This window comes from Nyctibius grandis, chromosome 8 (assembly GCF_013368605.1).
Source record: "Nyctibius grandis isolate bNycGra1 chromosome 8, bNycGra1.pri, whole genome shotgun sequence".
NCBI lineage: Eukaryota > Metazoa > Chordata > Aves > Nyctibiiformes > Nyctibiidae > Nyctibius > Nyctibius grandis.
This window is the reverse complement of record NC_090665.1, coordinates 229,578-244,338: the sequence shown is the minus strand read 5'-3', so window position 1 is coordinate 244,338 and position 14,761 is coordinate 229,578. Positions and strand designations below refer to the sequence as shown.

The 14,761-nt window shown below is 45.0% G+C and overlaps 1 protein-coding gene and 1 long non-coding RNA gene across 2 annotated transcripts in view; one reads left to right on the top strand and one right to left on the bottom strand.

The window, feature by feature from the left end:
• Window positions 1–523: 523 nt before the first annotated feature.
• LOC137666348 (uncharacterized) lies at window positions 524–1,830 on the bottom strand. Its single transcript, XR_011048634.1, has 3 exons — window positions 1,761–1,830; window positions 906–1,062; window positions 524–682 (listed from the first exon to the last, which is right to left on the bottom strand). It is a non-coding gene; the product is annotated as an uncharacterized lncRNA (long non-coding RNA).
• Window positions 1,831–3,348: 1,518 nt separating this feature from the next.
• Window positions 3,349–14,761, top strand: part of WWTR1 (WW domain containing transcription regulator 1) — a 54,507-nt gene continuing 43,094 nt past the window's right edge. Inside the window, exon 1 of the mRNA XM_068406790.1 lies at window positions 3,349–3,900. Within this exon, the coding sequence (XP_068262891.1) occupies window positions 3,509–3,900 (392 nt within the window). The 5' untranslated portion in view covers window positions 3,349–3,508. The remainder of the gene's footprint in view (window positions 3,901–14,761) is intronic.

Genomic DNA, 14,761 nt, shown 5'->3' with positions numbered 1-14,761 from the left:
AGGCAGGACTGTGCACGCTCCTGGCCTGCGCTGTGTAATTGTTACTCAGTTACCCAGAAAGCATGAGATTTTCCCGGGGAATCTTGAATGTTTTATTTTATATTAGACACCACACATGCATCTTCACCTATGTAGGCTTTCTCAGAAAAATGTTAATGTATGTAGGGCTCTGATAGAAAGCAGTGATGGATCTAGATTAAAAATTACAACGTGTGGTATAGTTTCTTTAAACCATTAGATGCTCATTGCCTAAGGGTACACCTGAAAGTGCACTTATTTCTTCTGATCTGTTTGCCTGGCTTTCCACTGAACTACAGGTTGAATTTGCTGCTAGAACATGTACGACAAATAGGGTATACTCAAAGTACAGTACTTTTATAAATCCTTCAGTTGAACAAAAAAAGTCTGTACTATTCAAAAACATTTGTATAGCACATAAATCGAGATAAAATAATGTTATTGTCTTATTTTTTATAATGTATGATCTTGTAATTAGCAGAAAGAAGTAACAATAAGGAGGCTTTCTATGTCACACTGATAGTTTGGTTCCTTTATCACTTAATCCAATCCCATTGTGGTGAAAGTGTCATTGTCTTCCATGGACTTGAACACATTGAATCATTTCTATAAAAGCTGATGGTCATATCCTCTTTTTGTGTCCAAAGAAGGAAGTTACTATTTTCTAAACAAAGAATAATAACAACAATACTCTGAGAATTTATTCTTACAGTTTTAATCACTTTCAGATTAGTGGAGAAATATGCTTTAGCCTACACCAAGTGGTGCAGTAGCAGCTAATTGTGTTATTCAGTAGAAAGTGCAGCTGAAATGCTAACATCTTGCTGAAGACAGTTCCAGCTGCGATAAATACTGCTTGAGTTCAGAACAGATGTGCATATACTTACTCATGAGATGCCACACTGTCTTATGGAAGTGGTCTAATTAATGCAGATGAGATGGCACCATGAATGAGGTTATCGGAGCCTTCCCTTGAATAGGCATGTCATCTGGGAAGGAATGTAATAGGTAGATGGGTGTGTCGTTACTCAAGGATACAGAGGCCTGGAGGAAGCAAAAAAGCCCTTGCAAAGGCTGTATGGAAAATCACTCATGTCCAGATCATTATCTGTACAATAACCACATGCACACGCACACACGATCATCTAATACCCAAAGGTTTTAAACAAGGAAATTGCAGGGAAAAAAAAGAGTTGTAGTATCTGCATAACCCTGGAGCGGGTGCAGCTGTCTGAGCTAGTAAAAATGCCAGCAAGTGACCCAGTAAGGAAGCAGCAGAAGAATGGTACAAAAGATAGCATGGAAAATTCTTAGGGAAGGGAAGTATAAACAAGTCTCAGGAGTGCTGGGTTTCCTGACCAGAAATATAGCAGATGTGGCCAAAAAAAAAGAAAGAAAACACGCACGGAGGAGATCTGCCGAGCCAATGAAAACCTGAACATGAAATGTAAGGAAAAATAAATGACAGGGAATATTTGTTGAAGCAAGGAAATGAGGAAATGCACAAGCAAGATGTGTTCTGTAGAGCTCGCTGATCCTAATCTGGAGTTCACGTACAGGCTTCAACTGCGAACCTCAGAATCTGCATTACCAACATCACGTGTAACACTGATCACGGGATGGGCTGTTCAGGACTCAGGCCCAAGTTCTAAGCTGGAGAAGCCCAATGAAGTTCAGTACAGGTCATGCTGCTTCTTAAGAAATAAGTAAGAGTAAAGTAAGTTCAGGAAAAAATTACTTACCTAAGACTTTTCTAATGCAGACTGATTTCTGAGGAGGATTGATTCTTATCAATCAGCATAACCTGGAGTCTGTCCAAAACACAGAAATAAAATGAAGGAATGCATTACTGAAATAAAGTTGCGTGTTTGCATAGACAGTGTGTGATATCTGTATGTGTGTAGTTGTAAAAACACTGCGTGCTTCCTGTTGTAAAAAGCAACACTGAAGTTGGAAAGTGAACAGTATTATTCTTTATAGATGCAGCTACTGAATTTAAGCAAATTCTGGTCACGTCACCATTCAACAGTTGTTCCAAGTGCACCAAAAAATGAGACAAGATTAAAAAAAATTGTATGTATTACATTTACTTTATAGAAAGCCTCAGGAATATATTTTGATGACAGCTCTGGTGTCTAGTATAGACCAAACAGAGGACAAGTGGCTGTGAGCAGGCGGTCAGGATAGATCCACACGGTTATCACAGCTGTATTTGAAATACCACCTATGGACAGCGAGTTGGAAAGATTTATCATAGAGCTCTGCACCGAATTCATCCCTGTCAGCAAAGGGCTCAACCTCACCCAAACCACAACAAAGCAGTTGCAGTGCACGTCACGGTGAATCCTTCCTTCCTTTTTCCCCCAGTGCCATCGATAGCATCACTAAATTGTGCTATGAAGCCTGTACGTGAACTGATTTAAGTGTCATTTTGCTTCCAGAAATTAGTACCACCCATTAACTTCCTGAATAATGGTTTTAAACTGAAGTTAATTAGGTTGACAAATTCAGCCGCATCAGGAGAGAAAACGCCCCGTTTCCCCGAACACCAAAGAACGCTCGTCCCTGCGCTGCGGGACAGGAGGGCGCGGCTGCTCCCGCCAGCCGGCCGGCACCGTGCCCGGGGCCGCCGGGGCCCTCCGCCGCGCAGGGCACCGGGCCGCGGGAGAGCGGGGCCGCGGAACGCCCCGCCCGGCGCTCCTGGCGCCGCCTCCCCGAACTCCGCTAACTTCGTGCGGGACGGGGGCGCGGCGGCCGGAGCGGCGGGGCGGGACGATGCGAGGACGGGCCCGGCGGGCCCTGAGGGGCGCCTCGGCCCCGACCCCGGCGGGCCCTGAGGGGCGCCTCGGCCCCGACCCCGGCGGGCCCTGAGGGGCGCCTCGGCCCCGACCCCGGCGGGCCCTGAGGGGCGCCTCGGCCCCGACCCCGGCGGGCCCTGAGGGACGCCTCGGCGGGCCCGGCCCCGATCCCAATCCCGATCCCGTTCCCGATCCCGATCCCGGCGGGCCCTGAGGGACACCCCGGCGGGCCCGGCCCGGCCCGTGGCCCCGCCGCCCCGAGGCCCCCTCTGCGGCGGAGAACCCGCCCCCGTCCCGCAGCGGCTCCGAGTACCCAAAGTTTCCGAGGCAGTTGCATAACTGCGGGCGGGGAGGGGCGGGGCGGGGGCCGGGCCCGGGCCGCCGAGGGGCGGGCGGGAGGGGCCGGCGCTGCCCTCGTCCCGCCGCTGCCCGGCGCGGCCCGGCCGGGGGGAGGGCGCTGCGCTGCCCGGGGGCTGACCCGCCCGCCCGTCCGCCGGCCGCCCGGGACGCCGACACTGCCGGCGGCGGCGCAGAGGCACTCCCCGCGCCGCCCGCCCGCCCGCTCCGGCAGAGCGGCGCTGACCCCGCAGAGCCGCCCGCCCGGCTCCGGAGGGCACGTCCTCGGCGGCGGCCTGCAGCGGGGCCGGGCCCGGAGACCTCCCGCCCGTGCCGTCGGGGCCGACGGGTGGAAGATGAACCCCGCTCCCGCGCCCCCGCCGCCGGGGCAGCAGGTGATCCACGTCACGCAGGACCTGGACACGGAGCTGGAGGCGCTTTTCAACGCGGTGATGAACCCCAAGCCCAGCTCCTGGAGGAAGAAGATCCTGCCCGAGTCCTTCTTCAAGGAGCCGGACTCGGGCTCGCACTCGCGGCAGTCCAGCACGGACTCGGGCGGGCCCCCGCCGCGGCCCGCCGCCGCGCAGCACGTCCGCTCCCACTCCTCGCCCGCCTCGCTCGTGGGCTCGGCCGCGGCGCCGCAGCACGCGCACCTCCGCCAGCGCTCCTACGACGTGACGGACGAGCTGCCGCTGCCGCCCGGCTGGGAGATGGCGCTCACGCACACGGGACAGCGGTACTTCCTCAAGTGAGTGGGGCGGCGGGGGGTCCCGGGCCGGAGGGCGGTTGCCGTGGCCCCGGTCTGCACCGGGGGAGGGTTGTCGGCCGAGTTTCACGGCGGGGGCTAGCGCGGGGGCGGGGGTTCGGCGGGCCGGCCGGAGGCGAGCTGCGCCGTGAGGCGGCGGGACGCCTGGGCAGGGGGCAGCGCCGTGAGGCGGCGGGGGAGCCCGGGGCGGGGGGGCAGCGCCGTGAGGTGAGGGCGGCGGGGGCTCCCGGGGGGGCGGCCGAGGGGTGCCGGCGGCGGGGGGCGGCCGGGGCCTTCCAGGTCCGAGGTGGACGCGGGAGCCGGGGCAGGAACCCCCTTCCCGCTTCACCGGTGGGAAGAGGCGGAGGACGGAGGTGGGAGGGCTGCCCCGGGCCGGGGAGAAGCCCTGCCTGTGGGCTCTCGGTGCCGTGTTTCTTTCCTCCTCGGCCACACGTCCAAAGTACAGAAACTGGTGTTTAAAGAGTAAGTTTAACAGCGGTTGTGCCAGGGAGTTTCCCAGAACGCGGGAGCGGGGCACTGCGGCTGTGACCTGCCGGAGGTACAACAGGCCGGGGGCGGGGGGACGCGTAACCCGGCTCCGCAGCCCGGGCTGTCGGTGCGGAGCCGCCGTGCCCGTGCCGTGGGTGGCTTTTCAGGAGCGGAATGCACTGCTGCGAGGGGCGTGTGCTGTATTTATGGCATCCTCTCTTCAGGGGCTCGGGAGGAGGCTGCCTTATTTCAGTGGCAGATTTTGAGAAGTGTGGTAACATAACTGCTGTCCCTTCTGGCCAGTGATTTTGGCCAGAGGGTTTTAGTTGTGACATTCGGAATTTGATTCAAAGCAGTTTAATAGGCCTGAAAATATGTAATAATTGTAATATGTGGTAAGGCAACAGTGCCTTACTTTGGTAGGTTCTGTTATCTCTGCTCCAGGTTCATTGCAGATTAAGTGGCACTATATTAACCAGGTAAATACGCATTAATAATGAAATAAAACATGGAGTGGTGAAGCCTCTACCTACGGGTATTGAGAGAGTTAAACTGCCAGGGCTACAGGAGATCATTTACTCATTTCCTACAGCCTTCTCAGTCAGAAAAGTGGTATCCTGGGTTCATATTTAGCTGTGTGTGTGTTCAGCCATAATAAATGGCATATAGACAATGCATAATAGGACTCAGGGGAAAGAGGGAGAATGTTTACTGTTTAAAAAAAAATGAATAAATGCATAATTTACATGATTCTGTAATGATTTCTTTGCCTTGTGGCTTTGGAACCTCCAAAGCATTACTCAAGAGCCCAGACTTTGAATTACTCTGCACAGTTTAGATTTTTGCCTCTTGTCACACTCTGAGTTACCAGCAAAGCACCAAAATACATTTTGTTTCTTTCTGCCATTCTGTATGTTACTGTGTATGGTTTATAAGAGCGGGTGGACGTGTACCACGGTCCAGACCTAGGAGTTTTCTATTAATCTGGTTTATCACCTGAATGAGAAGATCTTACTGCTTTGCACTTTGCATATATTTTTCTCAATAGAACAGGACAGAGAAGCAGCAGCTGACTGATAGAGCACTGTAATGGATAATTTCTAAATAAATATTTTATATAAATTCTTGCTAGGGCTTGGCCAGCAGCTGTTCAGATACCTCTGCCTAAAAATTACATTACGTAATCTTTGTGTGCTGTTTGGTTTTTGACTAGTATCAAAATGAACTCACGTGGTTTTACCTTCCTGTTAACACATTTCTGACATGGAGTTTTCCAAGCTGATGGATTCTTGTTGCTTAGGCCAGAAATGCCAGTCCTTTACTAAAAAAAAGCTATGGATAAAACCCCAAAGTGTCTGTCATTTTTTTTTTCCAAATCCTGCCAACAGTAATATTCCCATTAACAACATCTTTTTTTAATAGAAAATAAAATTTTCATTGTGTGTGTAATTTATTACTGAAGTTAGTCTTTGTTTCCCCAGTTTTATTTAACCAACAGAAATTTTCTCATTTCTATAAAAAATAATAGGAATAATGTATTTATACCTATAATGTATGTCTTTATACCTCAGTGCTTTTGGGGGGGTAATGCCTAGCTATAAAATAATCACATATGAATTATAATATTTTGCGAGTGGTGTAGTGTTTTTCAGATGAAAATAGAATTTTCCGCAGAAATTTAAGATTGTTTATGGAAAGCAGCATTTAAAACTATGTGCAATAATATGTAGGGTTTGATGAAATGATGCGCCTGAAAATCCTGTTTGGTCAAACCAGGCATACAAGGTTACATTTTCCTATATTCAAGGCCTGTTGGTCAAAAAAAATTTGCCATTTCTTCCTAGCTTAATGATAAAAGATTTTTTTATAGTAATTAGCAAAAGAAAACTGAGAAGGAAATTAAGAGCAAATAGCTGAATTAGGTCCTGTTAAAGCCTTCATGGTCTCTTGAAGTTTATTGTACTTAAACATATTTTCAAGAATTGTTAAAGAAAAGTGGTGACGGGACTTTCAGTGAACAGCAAGCTAACCTCGTTGACCGGGAGCCAGCCATAACGTGGAGCGATCGCACTCCTGCGTGTCGGTTCCTGCAGAAATTTTCTGGCTGTGGCTGGAAGAAACATAAGTAGCCTGGGGACCACTCCACCCTGTAATTAAATACCAAACCACAGAAGTGGGGGATGGAGAACAGACTAATGAGCACACACTTTCGGCAGTGTTATCTAAAGCATTTTTCTGTGTGTGCATGCGTGGAAAAAAATTTAAGTGTGATTTATTTCTGATAAAAAGGGTTTCTGGGAAGAGGCAAACTGCCTCGCGTAGCTCTCGTGTTGGTGAGTGGGAACATCAGTTGCGTATCGATCCGTGTGCTGAGCTGTGTACACACATCCTGTGAAAAGAATTTTTCAAGTATTACTTTGCACTGATTTGTTTTTAGGTGGTACAGCCTCACATTTCAGATGAAGACGAAGGTTTTGTCGCGTTCTCAGTGTACAGTGCTGCTTGGTCGGGCTGTGATTTCACTGCAGAGGGTAAACAGAATACAGAGCACGGTGTTTGCGCTGGGCAGGTTTGTGAAGCTGTTGCCGCTGTTATCTTTATCACAGTGCGGTTTTAAAGTGTTACAGTGAACATTTCCCATACCAGGACATATTTGCCAGTAAATCCTGCTCAAGGGGAAAGAAGGCTAATTACTTTCCGTATTTTATTTACTTGATATGTTCAAATTTTTTCCTACTGGTTTCTGTTGATGGAGAAGCTTGCTTTAACACATGGTCAGTTTTGTATCACTGAGCATGTTCAGCAGGACAACAGGAGAAGAAAAGGGGTGTAAATACTATGAAAATACTTTTTTTTTTCTCTGAAAATGACAAAACAAGCAATGATAAGACAGTTGAAGTGCTCTAATGATTTCCAAATGTAGCCTTTCCCTGAAAGCCATTTGTGTTAATTCTGTAGAGACTGTTATTATTTTACATTGATGTTGTGCTTGGTGCTCCTCAGTGTTCATAATAGAGATACTTTTCTGCCACAGAAATGTAGTTACGCAGCTAGAAACGGGGGAGGAGATGGACGGTGCACGAGACAGTTACTCTGAGTTCTGGTACAAGTGGCAAACACCACCACCTTGGTGTGACGCTTGTGCAGCCTTGTTCCACAGTTACCACCGCAGTTGCTCGTTGGACACGGTGGGGCTGACATCAAGGTGGCTTTCGTTGGTCCTTGTAGAAAACTGGTGCAAAGCAAGAGGCCATGCATCCGCGCTGGTTTTGGTGTCGTGCATCAGAAAGACTTTTACAAAAGCATATGGATTTTGGAGCATTTAATCCACACTTCAAGGGTTTGGTTTTGTTCCCCGTCTCCAGTGGTTATTTATGTGGGACTTAGTGCCCGAACTGCTCCTCTTGCCAGCATCCCTTTATTAAAAATAAGTTACAAAGTGCAAGACAGCATTGAGATGTATTGGTACTAATGACTTTTATCTGGAATGAATGCATGTATCTACTATTTTAAAGAGTTCCTGACAGATGGGAAAGATGTGATACAATACCAAATTTAATTGATGGAAATTCAACTATAGCTCAGCTTTGTAACTCATTTTAGAGCAGCTTAGGAAGTTCTGAGATTGGAATCCATCAAAATCAAATTTGTGAGCTGTGACTGACAGCACTGGAGGTCTGTCTGATTGCCTCTTTGACTGGAGACCGTAGTTCAAATGCTGTTTTAATGATGATTTTATAAATCCAGAGAACTTCCTTAACTTTTGTGCGAGTGAGAATTGGTTTTTATCTTCCTGCGTCCTGGGATCACCATGATGTATGGAGTAATTTCAGCCTCTCGATTCTGAGTCTGGGCCCAATCTCATTTTGGCCAAACTTGAGTGATGGGGCTTTGTCTAAGGGCCTCTAGTGTAATTGAACAGGAGAGAGGGTCAGCACATGAACTCTTCAGACATGTGTTATATTGTCTAAATTTCTGGTAAGGGAGAGTTGTATAGATAAATTTGAATATGCTCCCAAAATTAGGTGTGTGAATTTTGAAGTACAATAGAGACAGTAGACTCGGTAATCACAAGAGTATTTAGTAAGTTTTATTAAAGAACTGTTGATATTGGAAGTTACTATTGGGCCATACTAATAAAAGCCATAGGCACTAGTCCATATTGCTGTTACATACTTCGCAGGCTGTTCTGCTTCGTTAGAATTGCACACCTGTGGCTCCAGTCAGAACTTGCAGCTCAGTCATCACAGCTTTAAAAGTTTCTCAGTTTAATATGTCTGTACAGAATGCAACCATATTTCAGAGCATCTGTATGAGCTTCATTTAATTACTGTACTTGGCAAATATATTAAATAAGAAACACTGACAAACTATAACAGTAATTATTTCATCATAATCTGCATACAAAGTTAACATCCTTTTTTTAATATTACATTGAAGAAATGCTCTTTCCTGGTAGTTTTTAGGTACCTTTTTGATTTATAATAACATTTTCTTATCGATACGTTCCACTACCTAATGAGTAAGTTCTCATGATTGTATTCAGCTTGATATAAACGTGTAACTTGATAGGAATGTTCAGACAGAGCAAACAGTGAAGTTCATGTGATCACTTGAAAGCCTACACTGATTTTTTTGTTTTTGTTTTTGAAGATGTTTGTTAATTTTGTATTTTAGATGGCTCTTTTACAAGTGCATTTAGCCAGAGTACATATACTGCCTCGGAAAATTCTATATGATTAGCTCTTAAGTACATCAGTACAACAGTACCAAGATGGAATTTGTCATTTATTTATTTTTATTTATTTTGTTGATTTGAAAGGTTTGATAGATTAACTTCCATATTCAGTGGTAGAAGTAGTGAATTGAACTAAAAACAAACCTTCAATGGTCTCCACAGGAAAAAAAAAATGTGACTGTAGTAATTTAATTTCTTTGTGCTTCTGTCAATGCAAAGGAGTATATGGAAGTAAGATACTGAGAAATAAAGGGCAGTTAAAATGGTGTTCAAAACAAGTGGACAATAAATGTGATCAGCATGTTGTGCACAAAGTGCAAGCTGTAAGTTACAAAGTCGATAGTGAAACAGGTGTAATTAGTTCTTTCTCTCACAGTGAATTGTCTGGCTGAACTGTTTCACGGGCTAAAATCTGCATTTTGTGTGGTCTTTGAAGTTCACTTGGCTTTAACTGAGTACACTTGCTAACATATTTTTTAGAAGTGGGGCAGAACCATTTATTTTTTTTCTAGTGATCAAGCCAAAATTCACATTTTGTGTCTGAAAAAGGTTTTGTCTATATTTGACATTGCGTATCTTTAACTCAGTAAGGACTTAAAATCACGTCTTTTGTAAAATTTATGCAACTTCAAGTGTAGACTGCATCTTCCTTCACAGCAGAATGGAGCTTACGAAGTGCTGAGTGCTTTTAATTTTCATTGGCTTTCTACTGAATTTGAATGGTGAACTGAATGTCCTTCCGTTCAACAGGAGGTTTCAGGCTGTGTCATACAACATCTCATGCTGTGCTGAAATTTTTAATTAAAAAGTGTGTCTCGGGACATTATATGTGCCATACGTTAGATTATCTGTTCTTTGTATATTTCTGTGGCTTACATGTTAATAATTGTTGGACTATGATAATTGTTTATCCAAATTATATTTTTAGTATGGAAGTTAAGAGTAAGTTTATGCCTTCATTTGCTGACAGTACTTTACAGATAGTATCTTCAGATTAATTTTCATAGAGTCACAGAATGGTTTGGGTTGGAAGGGACCTTTAAAGACCATCTAGTACAACCCCTTGGCCGTGGGCAGGGGTCAGGTTGCCCAAAGCCCCATCCAGCCTGACGTCGAACGCTTCCCATGATGAGGCATCCACAGCTTCTCTGGGCAACCTGCTCCAGTGTTTTAAAACTTCATGCTTTCGAAGTAAATGGTGAAACACCAGGTGGCCTAGCAGTTCAAGGAAAGAGCTTTGCAATTTAATACAGAGTTTTAAAAATCAGAATGTCAAATCAACGTTATAATGGACCACATTTTGGTTCATGAGCTTAAAGTTTTGGGTTTGGATTGACACACTTTTTTTGGAGGTGACTGCATTTGTTGCCAAAGGCACGCGAATGTGTCAAGTGTGCAGATTTAGTTACAACAACAACAGCCTTATAGCAGAAATCCATTAGAAAAGAATACAATTAGCATATTTCTAGAAAGATGTGTATAGAATAAAGATAGGTGTTAATTAAGAAAGCTACCATGAAAACGTTTTTCTGGAACCGTCTGGAAGGGTATTGGCTCTACTAATGGTTTGGGTTTGACCAGTAGGTTTATTTTCATAATTTGTGTGAGCTGCTGTAGTCACCGTCCAACAGACGGTCTGCCTGCCCAGCTGTGCTCCATCCTTGGCGAGCAGATGGCGGCACGCAGAGCTGTCTGCTCCCTGTGCTGGTGAACGTGCCCAGCTGTGAGCAGGTTTGACGGCGTGAGCTCTGTAAAGCCGGTCCTTCCCAGCCCTTCGCCCTTGGCTCCTTCAGAGCATGTTGGAAGAGTCGGCGGTTAGGCTTCAACTTGTTTCCTGTTTGGATGTTTTGGATGAAGCTGAAAATTGGTTTCACCCATAATTCTGTCTCTTTGATTCAGGAGGTTATTACAGGACAAGAGCTTCTTTGTAACAGCGCATTTAGCGCTCTGGGGCCTAGCGTGACTAGCAGATACAAATTCTATGGAAGCAATTAAACCCAAAGGAAGCGTCACGTGGGCTGAATTTCAACATACAGGCTTGAGGCATTTTCCCCTTCATTTTAGAGAGAGTGAGGTGGGTGTGATGTGGGGTGGAGGTGGGGGTTTTTTGGTTTGGGGATTTTTTATCATTGATTAAATCAAAGTGAATGCTAATGCCTGTGACTGTTGTATGAGCTCTTCAGGAATGTAAAATCTGGGAGGATTGCACCGCACCGCAGTATTCCTACCTGTGGCTATTTAAGGCAAATGTGGCTGAAGCTACAGTGAGGAGAGAGATACAGGCTCACTTAGAGAACTGTCCTTCTTGGGTTCAATATTCTGACAGTCTTTCAGGTTTACGAATAGGAGGACACTTCCATGGCACATTGGAGTTTTTCCCCATACCACAAGTAATCCTTTTTTTCTACCTGTGATCAATTTGCCTAGTCTGTCCGCTGTTGGTGTTTTGATTAGATGTTCTACATTCCTATCCTTCAATTATTGATTGGTGAGCAATGGTATAAGCATCACAAAACAAAGAAACAGTCTTCTGTCAAGAAATTCTTAAAGGTTCTATTAAAGCGTATTGTGTTTCCGAAATCAAAAAAACTCTATTAGAGCTGTGAATTTCTGTTTATGTGAGATTCTTAAAGGCCACTAGCAGACTTAAATTCTGTGTGTGTGGTTTTTTTTTTAAAAGAAGTTCTCAAAACGTCTTGATCGATGTGTTTTCTTAGTCTTCACCTTCACGTGAAGCCCCTAAATAACAGCAGCATCAGAGAAGAAGGAAGTACGAGTCGTGGGGAAGCGGACCTAGGCTGAAGGAAACAGCAGGGCAGTTCCTGTTGTGCTGCGGTGTGTGACTCTTAGGAAATCATGTAATCTCTCTGTGCCTTCACTTGTGGTATGTAGAACTAGAAGAATACCTCTCCCCACTTTCTAGCAGTTGATGTGAAATAGCATGTTAGAGACTGAGGCACTAGCACGAAGGTCAGAAGTATCTATAGTGATACTGCAGGGCCTGTGCGTTAAGAACCGAACCGCCTCTGTTATTGTCCATGAAGAATTCCTGTGTGTTGAAGCAGATAGTGTGCCAGAATAAACACTGAAGTTTTGCTCCGTGGAAGTCGTTTCTTACAGTGTAAGTTTACATCCTTTTGCAGCGTTACTGTTCTCAGTGGGTACAAAGCTTGTGTTTCCATAGGGCGGCTCAGACTCTGACCACCAGGATATCATAGTGCAGTCATTGGTGATTCTCTACCATTCTACCAGCAGCAGGAGTCCAGAATCCCTGGAGAGGTCTGCAGATGGCTCTTTAATATCCTTCTTCTGCGGGCTTGTTCACAAAAACTAACTACAGTTTGTGCAAACTACAGCAACACCCCAAACATGTTCGGAGGTGGAATTTTTCGTAGGAGCAAACCTCACAGATGTGAGAGGAAGGCAGCTTGCCCGACTGGAGTTTGCTAGATTTACAGACCGTATTTTCAAAGGTCTCTCTACACAGAATCACAGAATGTTAGGGATTGGAAGGGACCTCGAAAGATCATCCAGTCCAATCCCCCTGCCGGAGCAGGATTGCCTAGACCATCTCACACAGGAACGCGTCCAGGCGGGTTTTGAATGTCTCCAGAGAAGGAGACTCCACCACCTCTCTGGGCAGCCTGTTCCAGTGTTCGGTCACCCTCACCGTAAAGAAGTTTTTCCTCATATTTATGTGGAACCTCCTGTGCTCCAGCTTGCACCCATTGCCCCTTGTCCTGTCAAGGGATGTCACTGAGAAGAGCCTGGCTCCATCCTCGTGACACTTGCCCTTTACATATTTATAAACATTAATGAGGTCACCCCTCAGTCTCCTCTTCTCTAAGCTAAAGAGACCCAGATAAATCATTTGGGGGATGTGGGTTTCAAGTCTCCTTTTTTAAAAAGGAGGAAAGAACAACAAAACCAAGCTGGTTTGTGTCATTTGTTTGCCTGAGCAGCCTTTTGTACACATTAGGTGCAAACGCAAATGTTGTTTTCAGAATTTTCTCAAAATATGGTATTTTCAAATGCTTCAGGAGCAAAAGTAATTATCACTTGAGAAAGGCTTTGGATTGTCTGCTTAGTTGGACAGTTTAGACAAAAATGGCTTTTCTAATCTAAACATCCGTTCTGTATGATTTCTTTTAATGCCACGTTGGAAGTTACGTGCTGTGGATGCCCTTCTCTGCAGCCTTTTGCCCGTGCCATTATTCACCTAGGCTGGATATCTGGGGTCTGAAACAAAGCAGGCTTTGCATTAGTACATGAGTACAGCCTGCACTGTGTGGTCATCACTGTGCAGCTTTGTGGGGAATGTAGGAAAAGGTCAACATTTTTGAGCTTACAAGAGCAGAATTTAGTGTGGGAGTTCTTCACAAAAGGTTTTTTTATTTCACATTTGGTTTTGACACTATATTTTCCTAGTCATGTTTGTCATTTTGCTCATTCTACTGTATATATTTAAACAGAAATGTAACTGCTTTTGCCTTGAGAAGTTAGGAAAAAGATTTTTTTTTATGCATATGGCTTAATTGCACAGGCACACGTCAAAAGTGAGGATTTGGTGTGACATGGAAATGTGAAAATTGCGCACTGGATTTTAATGGTGGACAAATGTGTGTCTGTGCACTCTGACTCCTCTAACTTACATGGCAGCCCTGCTAGCAGAGGTGCAGGGATGCCAGTGATTCTTACCATCCCTTCGTACTGCAGAGGATATACCCAGTATAGTTTTTTGACAGCCATTCCTTTAATGAAGACTTTTCCAGTCATGGAATGATCTTCCCACAGATGCTGCCATCACTGTCTCAGCCCTGACATCACCCAAATGGTAGATTATAATTTTAGGCAAACATATTTTTTCTTAGAGGTGGGAGAGGGTTCTGCTTCTTTATTCACGTTTTATATTTGGCATTTTGATTTTTATCTGCTACTGAAAGACTTTATGGCAGTGGAGAATCAATGAAAGTATGCCACTGCAAGAGAGTGAACAACGTAAAATTGAATAACTAGAGTCAAAGAGATTTCTAGTGAGACTGTTTACAACTTATTGAAAGTGGAACATTAAATGATTGATATTTGAGAGGAATTAAGGTTTTGCTAAAGATTCAGCACTGAGAGTAGTCAGTAAGTGTACGTATGTTGTAAAAGGTGCCTTGTCAAAGCTAGGAAAGATCCTGCTTTGAGATTTGTGACATTCCCAGGGTTAAAACAGCATCTTTTTAAAATTCTGCTGAACTTGAAAGGAGAAAAATGTTGAATAAGTCATTGTATTGAAAGAAAAGGAGGCACAATTCCAATTTAAAAAAAAAGACATCTACGTATTAAAATTTCTGGAGCTACCTGATTTCATATGACTGTGATTATGTTCTGTTTTCATTAAGTTATTTTTTTAATATTATTTGCCCTAAGTTCTTTCCAAAAATAGGTTAAGAATATAAAAAGCTCTGTTTCAAAGACCCATACTTCAAACCGAGCAGGTCCTGAATAAGCACGGAGAACCCTGGTGACTCGGGTGTGGGGTTGTGTTCTCAGAGTTCCCTTTTGCACTCTTCAGAGAACAGTTTGCCTCTTGGTTGGTAGCAGTGACTGTGATTACGTTTTGGTCCCCAGTCCAAGTAGAAGATGACGGGA